At 48.0% G+C, this 15,358-nt stretch overlaps 1 protein-coding gene across 2 annotated transcripts in view; it reads right to left on the bottom strand.

The window, feature by feature from the left end:
• The window catches only part of RARB (retinoic acid receptor beta), a 254,988-nt gene that overhangs the window by 8,181 nt on the left and 231,449 nt on the right, over positions 1 to 15,358 (bottom strand). For both annotated transcript variants that reach the window (XM_023207282.3, XM_023207281.3), the window contains exon 5: positions 9,027 to 9,203. In XM_023207282.3, the coding sequence (XP_023063050.2) occupies positions 9,027 to 9,203 (177 nt within the window). The remainder of the gene's footprint in view (positions 1 to 9,026; positions 9,204 to 15,358) is intronic.

A 15,358-nucleotide genomic window follows, 5' to 3' on the forward strand; every position in this document is an offset into this window, starting at 1 on the left:
GTCAAACTTGATCCTCCTCAGGGCAAAAAGAACCTTCTCTTCTTGCCGTCAGCAAAGACGACTGTGCATCTCTCTCCTGCTTCTGATGGGAGTGCGAGTTGTGTGTGTGTCTTGGGGGAGGCCTGCTTGATAATGGAACCCTGGAAGGATCTGATGATGTGGGACCCCAGAGGCGGAACCAGGGACTTGTCCACCAAGCTGCCATTGCCTCTCTCACGGTGAGGGCCTCTGACGTGATCCCTGATTTCCATTCCTGCTTGAGTACTACGTGGTCAATCCACGGCAGCCAGAGCATGTTGTCCAAAATGTTCATCAGAGGAGAAAGCTCCTCAAATGACTTCTAGTCCCCTTCAGAATAGAATCCAGACTTCTTTCTGTGGCCTCAGTGGCCTCTCCCTACCCTGCCAACTTCAACTACTTCTCCTTTCCTTTGCTTATAAACTTCTGGCCATCTTGGTCTGCTTTGTGAAGCTTCAATGACGCACTGCTGAGGCAGTGTTTGCACTTGCCTTTCCCTCTGGCTTCAGTGCTTTTCCCTGATCTTCACATGGCTCACTTCTCAGAGTTCAGCTTGAATGTCACCTCCTCTAAAGCCTCAGTGAAAATGCTTTCTAAAACCCATTATTTTCCATCCCATCATGCTTTTGGTTTTTGGAATAAGAAATAACATTGTTTTAAAATTGAGGTATAACATGTGGTGGTTTAAAAGTATTTGATCTTACTCCCTTTAAGGGGTAGAGCTTAATTCCCCTCCCCTTGGGTATGGCCTGGACTTAGCGATTTCCGTCTAACAAATAGAATATGGTGAAAGTGATGGTATGTGACTTCTGAAACTAGGTCACAAAAAGCATTGTCACTTCCTTCTTACTTGCTCTTTCTTGATCTCTTGCTCTGGGGGAAGCTAGCTGACATTTCAAGAGGACAGTTATCCAGCCCCATGGACAGGTCCACGGAGAAAGACACTGAGTCCTCCCATCAATGACCAGCACTAAATTGCTAGACAAATGTGATGAGTGATTGTGGAGGCAGAGAGCTTCCGGCCTCTGGAATTCTTTAGATGACTGCAACTCTGACTGGTGTCTTGATTGCTATTTCATGACTGATACTGAGCCAGAACCACTCAATGAAGTCAGTACCAGATTCCTGAACCACTGTGACTATGGGAGATAATAATGCTTATGTTTTAAGCTGCTAGGTTTTGTGGTATTTTGTTACACTGCAATAGATGATGAATATAGCATACAAGCCTGGAGCTGTACACAAATCTCAAGAGTACAGCTTAAGGCATTTTCCCTAACCATATACCTGTGCAACTACCACCTAGATCAAGATACCGGTATTTCCAGCACCTACTGGCTCCTTTGACTACTCCTAATCAAACCTCTTCCTCAAAAGTAACCATTATTTTGACCTTTATTCCTACAAGTTAGTTTTGCAAGTTCTTGAACTTCAGATCAATGGAATTATACAGAATATTCTCTTCTGTGTCTGATTTTATTCACTCAATATTATCTCTGTGTGATTCACCCACAGGAATGTACACAGCAATAGTTCATTCTTTTTCACTGCTGTGTAGTATTCCACAATGCAAACCACCACCCTGTTTTCTTCATAGCAGTTGTCATGATCTGAGTTTCCTGGCCTATCTCCCTTCTAGAATATGAGCTCTAAGAATGAGACTGCTGTTTACACCTGTCTTGCTCTCTGCTGTGTCTTTAATGTCTAGAACAGTGCCCTCCACGCAGTAGGTGGTTAATGAATATTTCTTGAATGAACAAACTGAATTCCTTCATCAGACTCTCTTCTATCTTGTAAACCTCAGAGGGAGGCATCAAGGGATTGCCCAGTTTTCAGGCAAAGGAGAAAGCTCAGGTTGTTCACCCATCTTGGTCACTCTACACTGATTGTGTTTGGCAACATGTGGGCAGATCCTGATCTGATTTGACAATCTATCCTCATATGCCTGTGGGAATGTTTAAGTAGTGATACTAGTAACAATGTTTAAGTAGAGATACTAATAACAATGACACATGCAGCACACATAGTGCCTGTTGTGATGAGTTCATGGGAACAAAACGTTTTCCCCAATGGGACCTGTAGCCAGCCTGCCTTAACTGAGGAGAAAATAGAGAGGTTAGAAGCAGCAGGAGAGCCTTGTTACTGTCACTGTCTCTGTTTTGTAGACCAGCACTCTAGTAGCCATTGTTTTCCAATGTTAAGAGAAATAGATGGAATTATTTTAATAATCTATTTTAACTTAAGGTACCCAAATTATTTTTGTTTCAACATGTAATCAATACAAAAAATCATTGAGGAGATATTATACGTGTTTAAATACTATGTCTTTAAAAGACAGTGTTTATTTTGCAATACACACGTCACACCAGGCACATTTCCAGGCGCTCATGAGCCACAACTGCCTCGTAGCTGCTGAACTTGACGGCACAGCCCCAGGTGCTATTGCCTGGCCACTCAGACACAACACTTCACAAAGGCAGCCTAGGCTTACTCAAGACTGACGATTACGGCTTATTTAGAGGAACACTCACTAGGCGCCAGGAACTAATTAACTCAATTCTTTATTCCAGCAACCTAAATGGGGAGGAGCTACTATTCTACTTATTCAATTGGTGAGGAAACTGAGGCTCAGAGAGGTAAGTTAGCTTCCCTAAGTTCACTCAGCTCCTACATGGCAGAGCTGGGATTTGAACCCAGGGAGTTGGACTGCAAAGCCCACCCTCTTAACCACTACACTGGCTACCCCATAGCAATTCCTGGTGCCTCATGCGGTAATCGTGCCACATCTACGAGTGGGTAAGCTGAGGCCAGGAGAGACCCAGGGCCTCCTCATGATGGCACAGATGCCCAGGCGCAATGGTGAAGGCTGAGCTCAGGCTGTGGGACTCCAAGGCCAGAGTTCGCTCCCCACCAGCCTGGGCTCTCGTCTCTACTGAGTGCCCAGGAAGGGGAGAGGGAGGGACAGGCTCACATGGGAACGGCCCTCCATGGCAATACAGCTGCATGGTCTCCAGGGCCTCAAGGAGCCACAAATCACATTTTGAAGTCACACAGGCCATCACTTTTGCGTCACCAGAAGCAAGGTGCTGCTGTGACTGGCATGGGAATATTTTCCTTGGGGGCAGTAAGGGCAGTGGGTGGGTGGCAGGACTCAGGAAGTCATGTGTCTTGTAGGGAAAGACTTTAGATCTTGAAACTTTAACAGGCGTGACATTCCAAAAGCAGCATATATGCTGGAATTTGAATTTTGACTTTTAATTCATTTGCTCATTCATTCGTTCACAAATATTCACTAAATCCTCCTATCGAGCCTGGAACTCTGCCACAGCGAGCAACCCTAAGATGGTTCCTGCTCTCACTGAGACAAGAGACCGGGGGAGAAGCTGCTGGGGAATGCACCTGTAATTACGCTATACCTTAAGAGCTTGGGACAGACCCTCGGTGTGCGGAAGGAATCGGGTGGCTGGTGGGGGAAGGCTTTTCTGAAGACATGGCATGTCGGCTGAGATGAGGAATAGGCCAGGAAGGATGTGAGGAGAAGAGGGCGGGTAATCGAGACAGAGGGAATGGGATGTAAAAAGGCTCTGGTTCAAGAAAGAGCTTGACTGAGGCTCGAGGCAGCGCCAGGAGGTGATATAGCCGAGAGGCGCCCCTGTGCGTTAGGCCAGATGGACAGCTCGAATTTCCAGTCAAGCTCTTCAACCCCGCCTGCCCTGGCCCCAGTTTTACAACAGTGTTTACCTCCTTCACCCACCCCGCCCACCCCGTCCTGGCTCCACACTGACCCTGCTCCCCTTCAGCCTGCCCACGCTGTTGAATGTGGGCTCTGAGGGCAGCTCGCCTGTGTTCAACATCTGGCTCCACTGTTTACCAGCTGTGCGACCTGGGGCAAGTCGCTTTGCCTCTCTGAGCTCTCTCCCATATTGACAAATACAATCAGTCGCGTTTCTGAAGTTCAAATCAGCTTTGAGAAACACAGGCAATGGCTTTTCTACGACGGCAACCCCAGCAGAGGCAAGACGGCCTGAGCCCCGGTCCAGGAAGGAAGGCCCCTCTGGCTTCTGCGGAGTGGCCTGGCTGCACCACCCACGCGTGACTGTGGCATACCAGCTTGCCCCATCATTTGCCCACGCAGGCGGCTATGAAAACCCTGTCTTCAGAATCACAAGTGGATCATTATCCCTCACTGTGTTCCCACAGGGTTTAATTTCATTGTAAAAAATACAGCTACTTAATGAATTCTCCACCACAGTCTTTAAACAAACCCTGGCAAAGCAAGTCATTTTCTCATCCGAAAATTGCTCAAGGTTTTCTACTTTGCAAAAGCGATGTTGCCCTCCTTTATCCAGAGGCTGGAAACTCTCTCGGGGGAGCTCCATGGGTTTTTGGCCTCCCCTTGGGCCTCAGCTGCCTCGCCTGCAAAATGTGGACAATAACAGGAGCCCTGAGGGCGTAGTGCAACTTAACACTAACACTTGCCGTAACTGAGGCCTGTGGGGTGCCACACACTGTTCCAAGCTCTACGTGCCACCTCATTTCATGCTTTCTAGAGCCTGAAATGAAGCTGCTATTGCCATCTTCATCTTCATCGTAAATACGAGGAAACTGAGGCTCAGAGAGGGAAGCAACTTTCCCAAGGTCACACAGCTAGTAAGCAGCAGAGCCAGATTTGGAACGCAGGCAAGCTAGTTTCAGAGCCCACATTCAACAGCTGGGCAAGCTGAAGGGGAGCAGGATCCGTGTGGAGCCAGGCTGGGGTGCAGTGGGGTGGGGTGGGGGTGAGTGGAGGAGATAAATACTGTGGCAAAAGTAGGGGCAGGCCAGGCGGGGCTGGAGAGCTTGACTGTAGAGTGCAACAGGACAGGGACTCTCCACTCTGCCATCACACATCCACGAAGTAAGTGCTCAGTAAATACGTGTGAGAATCATGACTTCAAGCAATATTGACGCAGTGCTGCATGACAAGACAGAGTGAACGTTTAAACCAAAAGTCAGACCGCGGTACACCTCTGCTCAAAACCCAGTGACTCTTTAGGAGACCAAGAAGGAGAATCTGTGCACGATCACAGGCCCCACTCTGGGATCGAAGGTCTCGTCCCCCCCGGCTCACTCCCTTCCAGGCACACTCACTTCCTCCAACCTGCCGGGGCTTCCCCTGCCCCAGGGCCTTTGACCTCCACTCTCTCTAGGCTCCCCAGGACCCGCACACCCCGCCCATCAGGGTCTTCTCCTGGGCCTGGCTCTTTCTGGGAAACAATGGGAAATTCTGTTTCTTCATTCAGGTTTCTTCAAACGCCATCTGTGTCTGAGCTACGGAAACAAGCCCCAGCCCTCCTTCATTGTGCTCCATCCCAGATTCTGCTTCTGTTCTCCTTTGTTGCACGTAAGACGCTGTCTAATCCGTGTATCTGCTTCCTTATTGTCTGTGTCCCCCCAGGAGAAGGTCGGCTCCATGAAGGCTGGGGTTTTAGCTTGGTTCCCTCTGCTGCCTCCTCGGGGTCTAGAATAGTGCCCAGCACACAGTAGGTCATCAACAAATATTTGTGGAAGGAGGAAGAGAAGGAAGGGAGGGAGGGAAGAGGGGTGGAGGGAGAGAAGAGGCAGAGAAACCAAAGTCTGACCACCTCAAGGTTTATTTTTATGATTTTTATTTTAAGTTGAGAGAGACTTGATCCTAATTATTGCAGAGGAGAAGAGGCAGGTGAGAGGGGGTGGAAGAAAAGGCATAAAGGAGACAAAGGAGATTGAAAAAGAAGGAAACATGAGGGCAGAGCCAGGCGAAGGGGCCACTCCTGCTCCAGGACTCCCTCACTTGCCTGAACACAGCCCTAGGATGCTACCAACTCTTGAGTGAAGAAAGAAACATAAAACAACCCATCTGCAGTGGTTGTGAAGAGTCTGCCTATCTTAATAGAGACATTTTTGGTTACTCGGCTCCTGTGGGAAAACATGAAACTCAAAGTGTGGCCTCAGAATCTTCTCGTGCAGGAAGCTGGGCTATGGGCTGCCCACCAAAGGGTCCCCACCGAGCAGAGGCTAGGATGGGAAATTCCCCTGCAAGGTGAGCAAGGGCAGGAAAGGTGAGGCCTTCCATCCTCTGCCTGTATCATGAGGGCCCTCACCTCATGATTCTGAATCAACCCTTCCCGGAGAGCCTCGGCTGCGTGTCCCACAGCTGACCGCATCTTCCTGTGAAAGTGCCGGCCCCGGCAGGCGTACAGTCAGAAATATTACCTTGTCTTGTTGAGAGACCACACACAACACAACGAGACACATGGCTCTGAACAGACCACACTCAATCGCGGCTGGTGACCCTTTAGAGAGCCTGGGTTTTCCTTTCTAGGGTCTGAGAATAACCTCAGCCTGGGTCTGTCTGTCCATCCGCCCGGCTTCTCTGTCCCACTCTATCCACATATCAATGACTTAGATAAGAAGATTCTTCTAAACAGCTCTGCCAGTTAACATCCTCATTCAAAATATGCTCTTTGAACTTGTGTACTTGCAGGATCTTGTGATTAACTGCCTTTGCTACAAATTCTTGGAAACAAGCTCTTGCCAAGGGCCAAATGGGTATTCCTTCGAGCTTTGTCTTGTGTGACTGGAGGTCTTTGCCCTTTAACTATCAGGACATTTTTTCTCCCTGGCCTATTGCACCCCAATCCAGACTCCTCACCCCCATGGCCCAGGAAGGAGTGGTTAAAAGTTTCCTGATTCCCACCACAGGGCTGAAATTACCCACGTTAACCCAGCTTTGGCCTTGTCAACGTCATTGGTTAAGTACCTGCTGCATGCTAGGTATTACAGCTGTTAATATAGTTAATCCCATTTAAGTAATTACCTTATTTAATGCCTTAATGATTTGCATTTCTATTTTATACATAGGTAAACAGAGGCTTAGAGAAGTTAAATAACTTGGCCAAGGTCACAAAAATTGGTTTCTGTTCTACCTGACTACTGAGGGGCTAATGGCTAATTCTTGGATCCACCGGGCTGGAAGACTGCTGCAGGATTCAGTATAAGCTGAGATGTGGAAAGAGAGCTGCTGGAGGCAGGAAGGGGATTTCTAAATTGAGGAAGGGGATTTAAATCTTGTGGAGACTGCACCCTGATCACTAAGTGTGTGGCTGTGCAGAAACAAGCCACTTTCCCGGAGGCTCTCAAAGTACACCTCTCACTCCATATGTTGGGGCTGAGAATCACAAACTGTCATCATCTGGCAACTAGACAAAAGAAGAATTAAGAAACAAGGAGAAGATCAAGGTCAGAACCTGAGGACTGGGAAGGCTCCAGGCCCTGCTGGGTGGCTGCGTGATACAGGCTATCAGAATGACACAGCATTGCTTGCTGTGGACTTGATTTGCTGTATGTCACCTCACAGACTACTCAGACACTGTGGTGGTAACTCCAGTCTCTGCTAATATCTTGGAAGTGTTCTGAGGTTTAGGGGAAATTCTACTGATTGTTACATTTTAAGTTTTTGTCAGGAAAGCACTAAAAGACCCAGTAATTTTTGTACATTGTTCTAATAGCTCATTGTTAATATCACTGATCTGTCAAATTGTCTCTGTTACTCTCTGGTGGTCTAGCTGGTTCTCTCACTGTGGCCCACAACTCTCTCATCTCTGCTGTCCCTAAGGGCTCCTGTTTATGCTTCATCATCCTCTTTTACATCCTCTTAGGCCTGGAGGTAGCCCAGTACCACCCTGGCTCTATACCCCACTTCACCCCTGATCTTGCACCACCCCTATCTGTGACCTTGGGAAGACCCCTGCCCTCCTGTTCTTACTCAGTTCAGGCTGCTATAACAGAGACCTGGCCCATTAAACAACAACATTTGCTTCTCCTAGGTCTAGAGGCTGAAAGTCTGAGGTCAGGGAGCCGGCATGGCTGGGTTCTTGGTGAGGGCTCACCTCTATATATGCAGCTGCCTTCCTGCTATATCCTCACAAGGCAGAGAAAGGGAGCTCTGGTGGCTTCATCTCCTTATAAGGGCACTGATTCCATCTTGGGGCTCCATCCTTGTGACCTCACCTAAACTTAATCACCCCCCAAAGGTCTCACCTCCTAATAGCACCACATTGGGAATTAAGGCTTCAACATACACATTTTTAGAGGATGCAAATATTCAGTCATAGCATGTCTGTGGGCCTCAGTTTCCTCACCTGTACAAAGGGGATATCTGATGCCCCTTGGCTCCCTGCCCTGCTCGTGCTATGCTTCTAGAGCCTTAAAGAGGGTAAGGGGGCCAGCACACTTTGTCTTCCATAGGCTGGATGTCCACCCTGTCTTTCCCTGGTGGGGACTTCAGGCTGGGACTGTTTTCCTTGGATGGGAGCAGCTCCCATTAGACGTATGTACGCAGAGAGGCCCGTGGAGCCTCTCCCAGGGATGCATCAGAACATAGGGAAAGTAACATCAGCTTTTGAAGTGCTGTAAAAGCATTGCCTTTTTATTAGGTCTTTCACAGCTTTGGGTATAAACCATTCTACAAAGCAAATACAGTTACTATAATTAAGCACACGAACGCACTCCCACTTAAGAGAGGTCCCTGCGTGCGGTGGTCGTACAGGAAGCTTGAATGTTTATGTGTCCTGTTTGCTAAACAGACCTGAGGAAGAGTGGCAATGGTTACTCAGTAACTTACAGGTGCCAGGCGTCCTGAGAGCATATGTGATTATTTTATTTCTTGTAAAATCAGGGTGTCCGGGGTGAACTTGGAAACATTCAGGAAGACTGAAACAGACCAGCATTCACCTGTAGAGTTTGCCAACCTCAGCTCATTTGAGCTTCACAGAGCTCAGTGAGCCTGAGGGATGGGAATTCAGCCCATTTCACAGATAAGGAGCCAGAGGCTAGGTGAGTCCATCTACTAAGTCAGGTGAGTGCTAGAGTCGAAACTCAAAACCTCCTCTGGAGATCTTCAATGCCTCTTGGTCCCCTCCCCTCCCCTCCACAGTGTCCTCTCTCCCTCCCCAGCCCCATCATTGAGAGCTCAAAAAAGCACATACCAGGATGTCCAGGCAGGCGGCCTTCAGCAGGGTGATCTGGTCTGCGATGGTCAAGCCAGTGAAACCAGGCAGACGTTTAGCAAACTCCACGATCTTAATAATGCACTTGGTGGCCAGTTCACTGAATTTGTCCCAGAGGCCCAGGTCCAGTCGGACTCGATGGTCAGCACTGGAATTCTAGGACAGAGAGAAAATGTCATCAGATACAGTTCCCGGGAAGCACTATAGGAGGGGAGAAACTCAGTGTGTTTCCTATTAAAGGGGGTGACATGTCAGCCTTGAGCAGGCAGCTTGTTGGTGAAGCAGCTGTATTTTTTTTCAGCCTGGATTCATCTTTTTTTTTTTTTGTGAGATGGAGTCTCACTCTGTCATCCAGGCAGGAGTGCAGTGGCACAATCTCAGCTCACTGCAACCTCTACCTCCCTGGTTCAAAGAATTCTCCTGCCTCGGCCTCCCGATTAGCTGTGATTAGAGGCGTGTGCCACCACGCCCGGCTAACTTTTTGTATTTTTAGTAGAGACAGCGTTTCACCGTGTTAGCCAGGATGGTCTCAATCTCCTGATCTCATGATTCACCTGCCTTGGCCTCCCAAAGTGCTGGGATTACAGGCATGAGCCACTGCATCCAGCTGGATTCATCCTTTTAAAATGCTTAAAATCTTATTCCTGTACCATTGGATAATCAAGTAACAGATGAGAGGGAGTCTCTCTGTATGCAGTTATCCAGCTAACAAACAAGGAAGGAATGAGGATTCACCGTTTTCTAACTGATGAATGAATGGCTCTAAGCATCGACCATCAGTATTTGTTAATCTCTTAAAAACAGGCAACCCGTCATGCTGATGCCCTGATGGGAAAACACACCACCACCTATGAAACATTCTGGCCAAAAATCAAACTTGAATCAAACTGAGACTCTAGATATAACCTCACGAAATCCAGGGATATGGTAAACTACACAAAAGGGGTACAGCTGTCAACATCCAGAATGCCAGAAAATCCACAAAACCAATGAACTGGTTTTTTCGATAAGTACATTGCAAGAGAGAAAAACAAGTGGAGAGAGAGATCTATAGATTGAAAGCAACTCAACCCAAATGCTCATTAACTGATGGGTGGATAAATAAATTGTGATTACAACTTTGCATTGAAAATGCTAGGTAGCGTTAATAAGGAAGGAAACTGTAATACATGTTACAACATGGATAAACCTTGGAAGCATGCTTAACCAAAGAAGGCACACATAAATGCCCACATACAAAATGATTCCATTTATATGACATTCTGGAAAAGGCAAAACTCTAGTGATTGAGAACAGCTCAGTGGTTTTCCAGGAGCAGGAATGCAGGTGGGGACTGACCACAGGTGCACAAGGAAACTCTTTGGAGCAGTGGAAATGTTCTACATCTTGACTGGGGTCAGGTTATGTGACTGTATACTTTTGTCACACTCATCAAATTATACCTCTAAAAAAGATAAACATTATGTAAATTATACTGCAATAAACCTGACCTAAGATACTGAGAAGACTGACAACCAATTGCATGATGTAAACCTTATCTAAATTTTAATTCAAAAAATAAACTGTAAAGAGATGGTGATATATATGAGAAAACTAGAAATATGAGCTATTAGGTGTTGGAGATAATTTTATTTTAGGATGGTAATAATGGCACTGATGCTTTTTTTCGTTTGCAGAAGCTTCTTTCATTTAGAATGCATATTAAGATATTTACAGATAAAATGAGATATTTGTAATTTACCATCCAACAAAAGGCTGGCGTTTGGTCCTCTGACAAATGTAAACAGCTCAGGAGAGGTACTGTGTTTCTCAAACTGATATCTTCAGTTCCGCACCTCAGTTAAAATCAGTCTACAGGAAGTCAATAAAACTAGCTCTTGCTTTGAATGTCTGCATGGAAAGCCAGGAAGGAGAGTTTGCACGAGGTGCCACAGACACAGTAAAAATGATGGTGGCCAACTGTGCCTTCCATGACATTCCTTGTGGAGAGTAGACATGCATCCTCCAGATTTATTTTATTCCTTCCTCAAGGACGTTGGTGGAATACAGTACACTTGGGGGAACATGAGATCAAGATGTGTGGCCATTCGGACCGTAATTAAATTTAATAGGCAGTTTATCCGGTTCATAGGAAGATGACACGGAAGAGAGGGACGGAGAGTCAAGCTTATGGAGGGAAATCATTTTACAATAGAGTATCCATCTGGAAAAAAAGACATTGCCCAGACCCAGCAAGTGTGAACGAAATCTTCATCAACATTGGATGAGGTTACTTTATCACGCGCCAGGGCTGGGAGAGAGGAGCCTGTCGCACCTTCTATTAAAAATAATGCACAGCCGTCTTAACGGCATGTAAATCTAACTCACTATTATGCAAACTGAAGGGAAGAGGCAGTTAATAAAACACAAAATAACCTGGTGTTTTATTATACTGGCTGCTGGATTCATAGGCATGAGGCTTCAAATGGCTTATATATTATCTTCCAGCTGTGGCAAACGGAGAGCCCCGGCCTGCTTGGGTTGGTAATGAAGGCGGCTGTGGGGAGCACCAAGAAGCGTGGATGTTCAGCAGCATTTCTGAGTGTGCAGGAAGGAAAACCAGCAGAGGAGAGGCCGAAAATTGGGTGGTGAGGAGGGGCCCTTGCTGTGAGTATGAGGCAGGCTGATGAGGAAAACAGCCAAGGCAGAAGGGCAAGGGGCTCTCTTCCATCCGCTGCCAACTGTGATTCTGGTCAGGGCTTCCAGGGAGGCCCCTCTTCGGCAGGAGATACAGGAGCTGCAGCGCCTCCCCGGGATGCTGCGTGGTGGCCCATATGGAGGATCACGCCCATGGCCTCCCAGGGCCATCTTAAGCAGCAGAAAAGCCCAATCCTACTATGAAATCCAATTAAATGGCAAGGTTTGCGACGCAAATGGATCGCTTTCTTCTGCTGGTTTGGTTCTCTGCTGCAACAGGCTGCCTTCCTGGACTGGCAGGACTTTCAGAACAAGACCCACAAAGGAAAGTGGAATCACCAGCATCTTTGAATCCCGCTGGAGGCAGCGCCTGGGTATTAGAGTGGTTTGTTCAAGGGTTCTGGCTTTTTTTTTTCAAAGCTAAGCGGGAAATGTAAATTTTCATTAAAGGAATAAAGAAGTAAAGATCTGTGGCAATGTTGGGTATATCCATGGAGGTGCCTCCTTCCACCATCCTGGAGACTGATGTCCTTTCAAGTTCAATTTGCAGACTGTCCCTGTCACTCACATTCCATTCCTGCACTTTGTATGTTTTTGTAGGTAACCAACCCTTTTCCAGGGTTTGCCTCGTGCCAGGCACTGTTCTATGTGCTTAACGATCATTGATTCGCTTTACTTTTCACAGTGCCGCCCTGCGGTAGGCACTATTATGGTCCCCATTTGGCTGATAAGGAAGCGAAGGCCCACGAAGCGCAGTCATTTGTGCAAGATACCGTAGGCGAACTGGAGGGTATGGGATTCACCCACACAGTTGGGTTGGGGTGTTTAGGCTGCACCATGTCACCCCGCTCCCTACTGATTCCTCACATATTTCTACTTTCTGGTTAGAACTTCCTGACTCCTAAAGCCTGTGGTTGCATCTGCGATCTCCCTCCTTGCTGGAATCTCTGGATGCTTCCACCAGGTAGCTACAAGAGCTCCAGCATGGCTATAAAGAGAATGCTATGTGCCAGCCAACATCTCTTTGTGGTCAACACACACATTATCTAGGCACTATGACAAGATGGCTTCAGGAACGTCTGCCCCCAACAGAGGAGAACAGAAGATAACGACCCTAACATGCCTGCAGCATTTTCCTTAGGACCACATGCCTCCAACAGGTGGGGAGAAGGCAGCTTGGCAGCCGCCCTGTAGCTCTGGGTAGACAGGAGGGCATCATCTTAACGGCATGGTGCAGTGTGTGGGTAGAGAGGGCTTCGAGCAAAGGGCAATGGGAGAGGGCAAGTAGGGAGGGTCTCTAGAATCTTTCGAGTATTTCCTAGCAACCTGGTTAACAGCAAGAGTGATGCTGCAGGATTCCCCTGGAGGTCATGCTTCAGGTGTGCTCCTGGACCACCATCGTCTAAGGTTCCTGAGCTGGGACATGACCCCGGAAGGGACCATCTGTGCATCTGCAGCCCCTTCACTCCTGGGGTTCAGAGATCCGGGACCTTGGGTAGAGTGCAGGGGTGATGTGGTGGGTGCAGTCCAAGGCCCTAGAGGATGTCCAGGAAATGCTAGAATTCTGGAGTGGTCCCAGCTGCTGAAAGGGGTCATGGAGGCCTTCTGGAGCTGCAGGATACATCTGAGAAAGATCAAAAGCCCTGCCCTGTGTCCCTGCCGAAGCCTTCCAGTCAGACACAGCAGCTAGGGGCCACTTTCTTGGAACTGCTTTTTCTCATGACTAGAAACTTCCCTTGGCTCCCTAGGGCTAATATTCACACACTTTATCCCAGCACCCAAAGCCCCTAGGAAGCTAGCCCTGACCTACCTCCTCAAACTTAGCTCTGCCTCCCTCACACCCAGCCCCATCCCTGTGAAACCCTGTGCCGGGTTCACGCTATTGCTTTTGCTGGGAACGTCTTTCCCTTATTCCACTACTCACGAAGAATGTGGGTACTTAGTGCAGTGCCTACAGAACACTTTTCTTCAAAAGATCAGGACTTATGTGTGCTGCCAGAGGTTTCTAAATACTCACAACACTGTGACAAAATTTGATTTCCAGCTAGGCTTTGCAGAGAGCGGCCAGCATGGAAAGGTAATGTCCGTGCACTCCAATTCTGCACTCACTAGGTGTTACTGTTTACTATGGGTTAAATTGTGTCCCGCAAAAAGATGTGTTGAAATCCTAGCCCGAGTATGTCAGAATGTGATGCTATTTGGAAATAGGGTCTTCATAGGGGTAATCAAGTTAAAATGAGGTTATTAGGGTAGGCCCTAATCCAGTATGACTGGTGCCCTTACAAAAACAAAATGTGGAAATCTGGACAGAGGTTGACATGCATAGAGAGAAGACATGGTGAAGACACACAGGGAGAAGGTGGCCATAAGAAGGATGGATGATTGGTGTCATGCAACTACAAGCACCGCCTTCCATGCCGGAAGCTACAAGAGGCAAGAAAGGGCTCTCTCCCAGAGCTGTCAGAGACAGCGTGGCCATGCACACACTTTGATTTTGGACTTCTAGCCTCCAGAAACACAATCAAATAACGTTGTCTCAAGCCACCCAGTTTGTATTATTTTGTTCCAGCAGCCCTAGGAAACTAACACAGTAGGTATGCAGTCATTGTTTGTTGCAACATGAAAGAATGTTCTAGATCAGGGGTCCCCAAACCCTGGGTCGTGGATGCATACTGGTCGATGTCCTGCTAGGAACTGGGCCACGCGGCAGGAGGTGAGCGGCCAGGAGCGAGCATTATAGCCTGAGCTCTGCCTCCTTCAGATCAGTGGCGGCATTACATTCCCATAGGAGCACGAACCCTGCTGCAAAGTGCACATGCGAGGGACCTAAGTTGCTTGCTCCTTATGAGAACTGAACTAATGCCTGATGATCTGAGGTGGGGTAGTTTCATCCTGAAACCATACCCAAGCCCCACATCCAAGGAAAAAGTGTCTTCCACGAAACTGGTCCCTAGTGCCATAAAGATTGGGGACCACTGGCTGGGTGAAACTGGCAGCACACGTGTGTTTGCTAGCAAGAAACTGAGGCTCACTAACAGCTGGCTCAAAGTCAGACAGCCGTGAGGTGACAGTGGGGACTGGAACTCGGGTTTTGTGGCTCCCACTGACCTTCTATCCCTGCTGCTGTATCTCTCCTGGCAGGCCGAGCTCCCCGAGTTCCAGGTTCTGCTCCTCTGGCTGATCACAAACGTTAATTTCCAAAGAGCGCACCGAGTCCACCCATGACTACAAGGGTTCAAAACAGCCTTCCTTTCCTATGGTGTGTCTCCTGGAAAGTCTTTTCACGGTTTCACAATTCTGTTTGTGGTCATTTTTCTGAGCGGGTTAAGGGCTTCTTAAATCTTCATAGTTCACAGTCACGGGCCCCTGGGAGGACAGCTTACCTCCCGCCAGGCCCCACGTGGTGATGAGCAGCGCCGCACAGGGCAGAGCTGGGGGAGGCCAGGAGCAGAGGCGGCCCTGAGCAGACAGCACGAGCTGGAGGTGGGGGCTACACCATTTGGAAATCTGTCCCACTGTCACACCCACGCTACTTTACAGAACCTGGGCATGTGGCTCGAAAAAATGACGAGACACTTATGATAGGACGGAGAGGAGGAGAGCTGCACACTCAGCACGCCTCCTCTGCGCCGGAA

Source organism: Piliocolobus tephrosceles, chromosome 2 (genome assembly GCF_002776525.5).
Source record: "Piliocolobus tephrosceles isolate RC106 chromosome 2, ASM277652v3, whole genome shotgun sequence".
Classification (NCBI taxonomy): Eukaryota; Metazoa; Chordata; class Mammalia; order Primates; family Cercopithecidae; genus Piliocolobus; species Piliocolobus tephrosceles.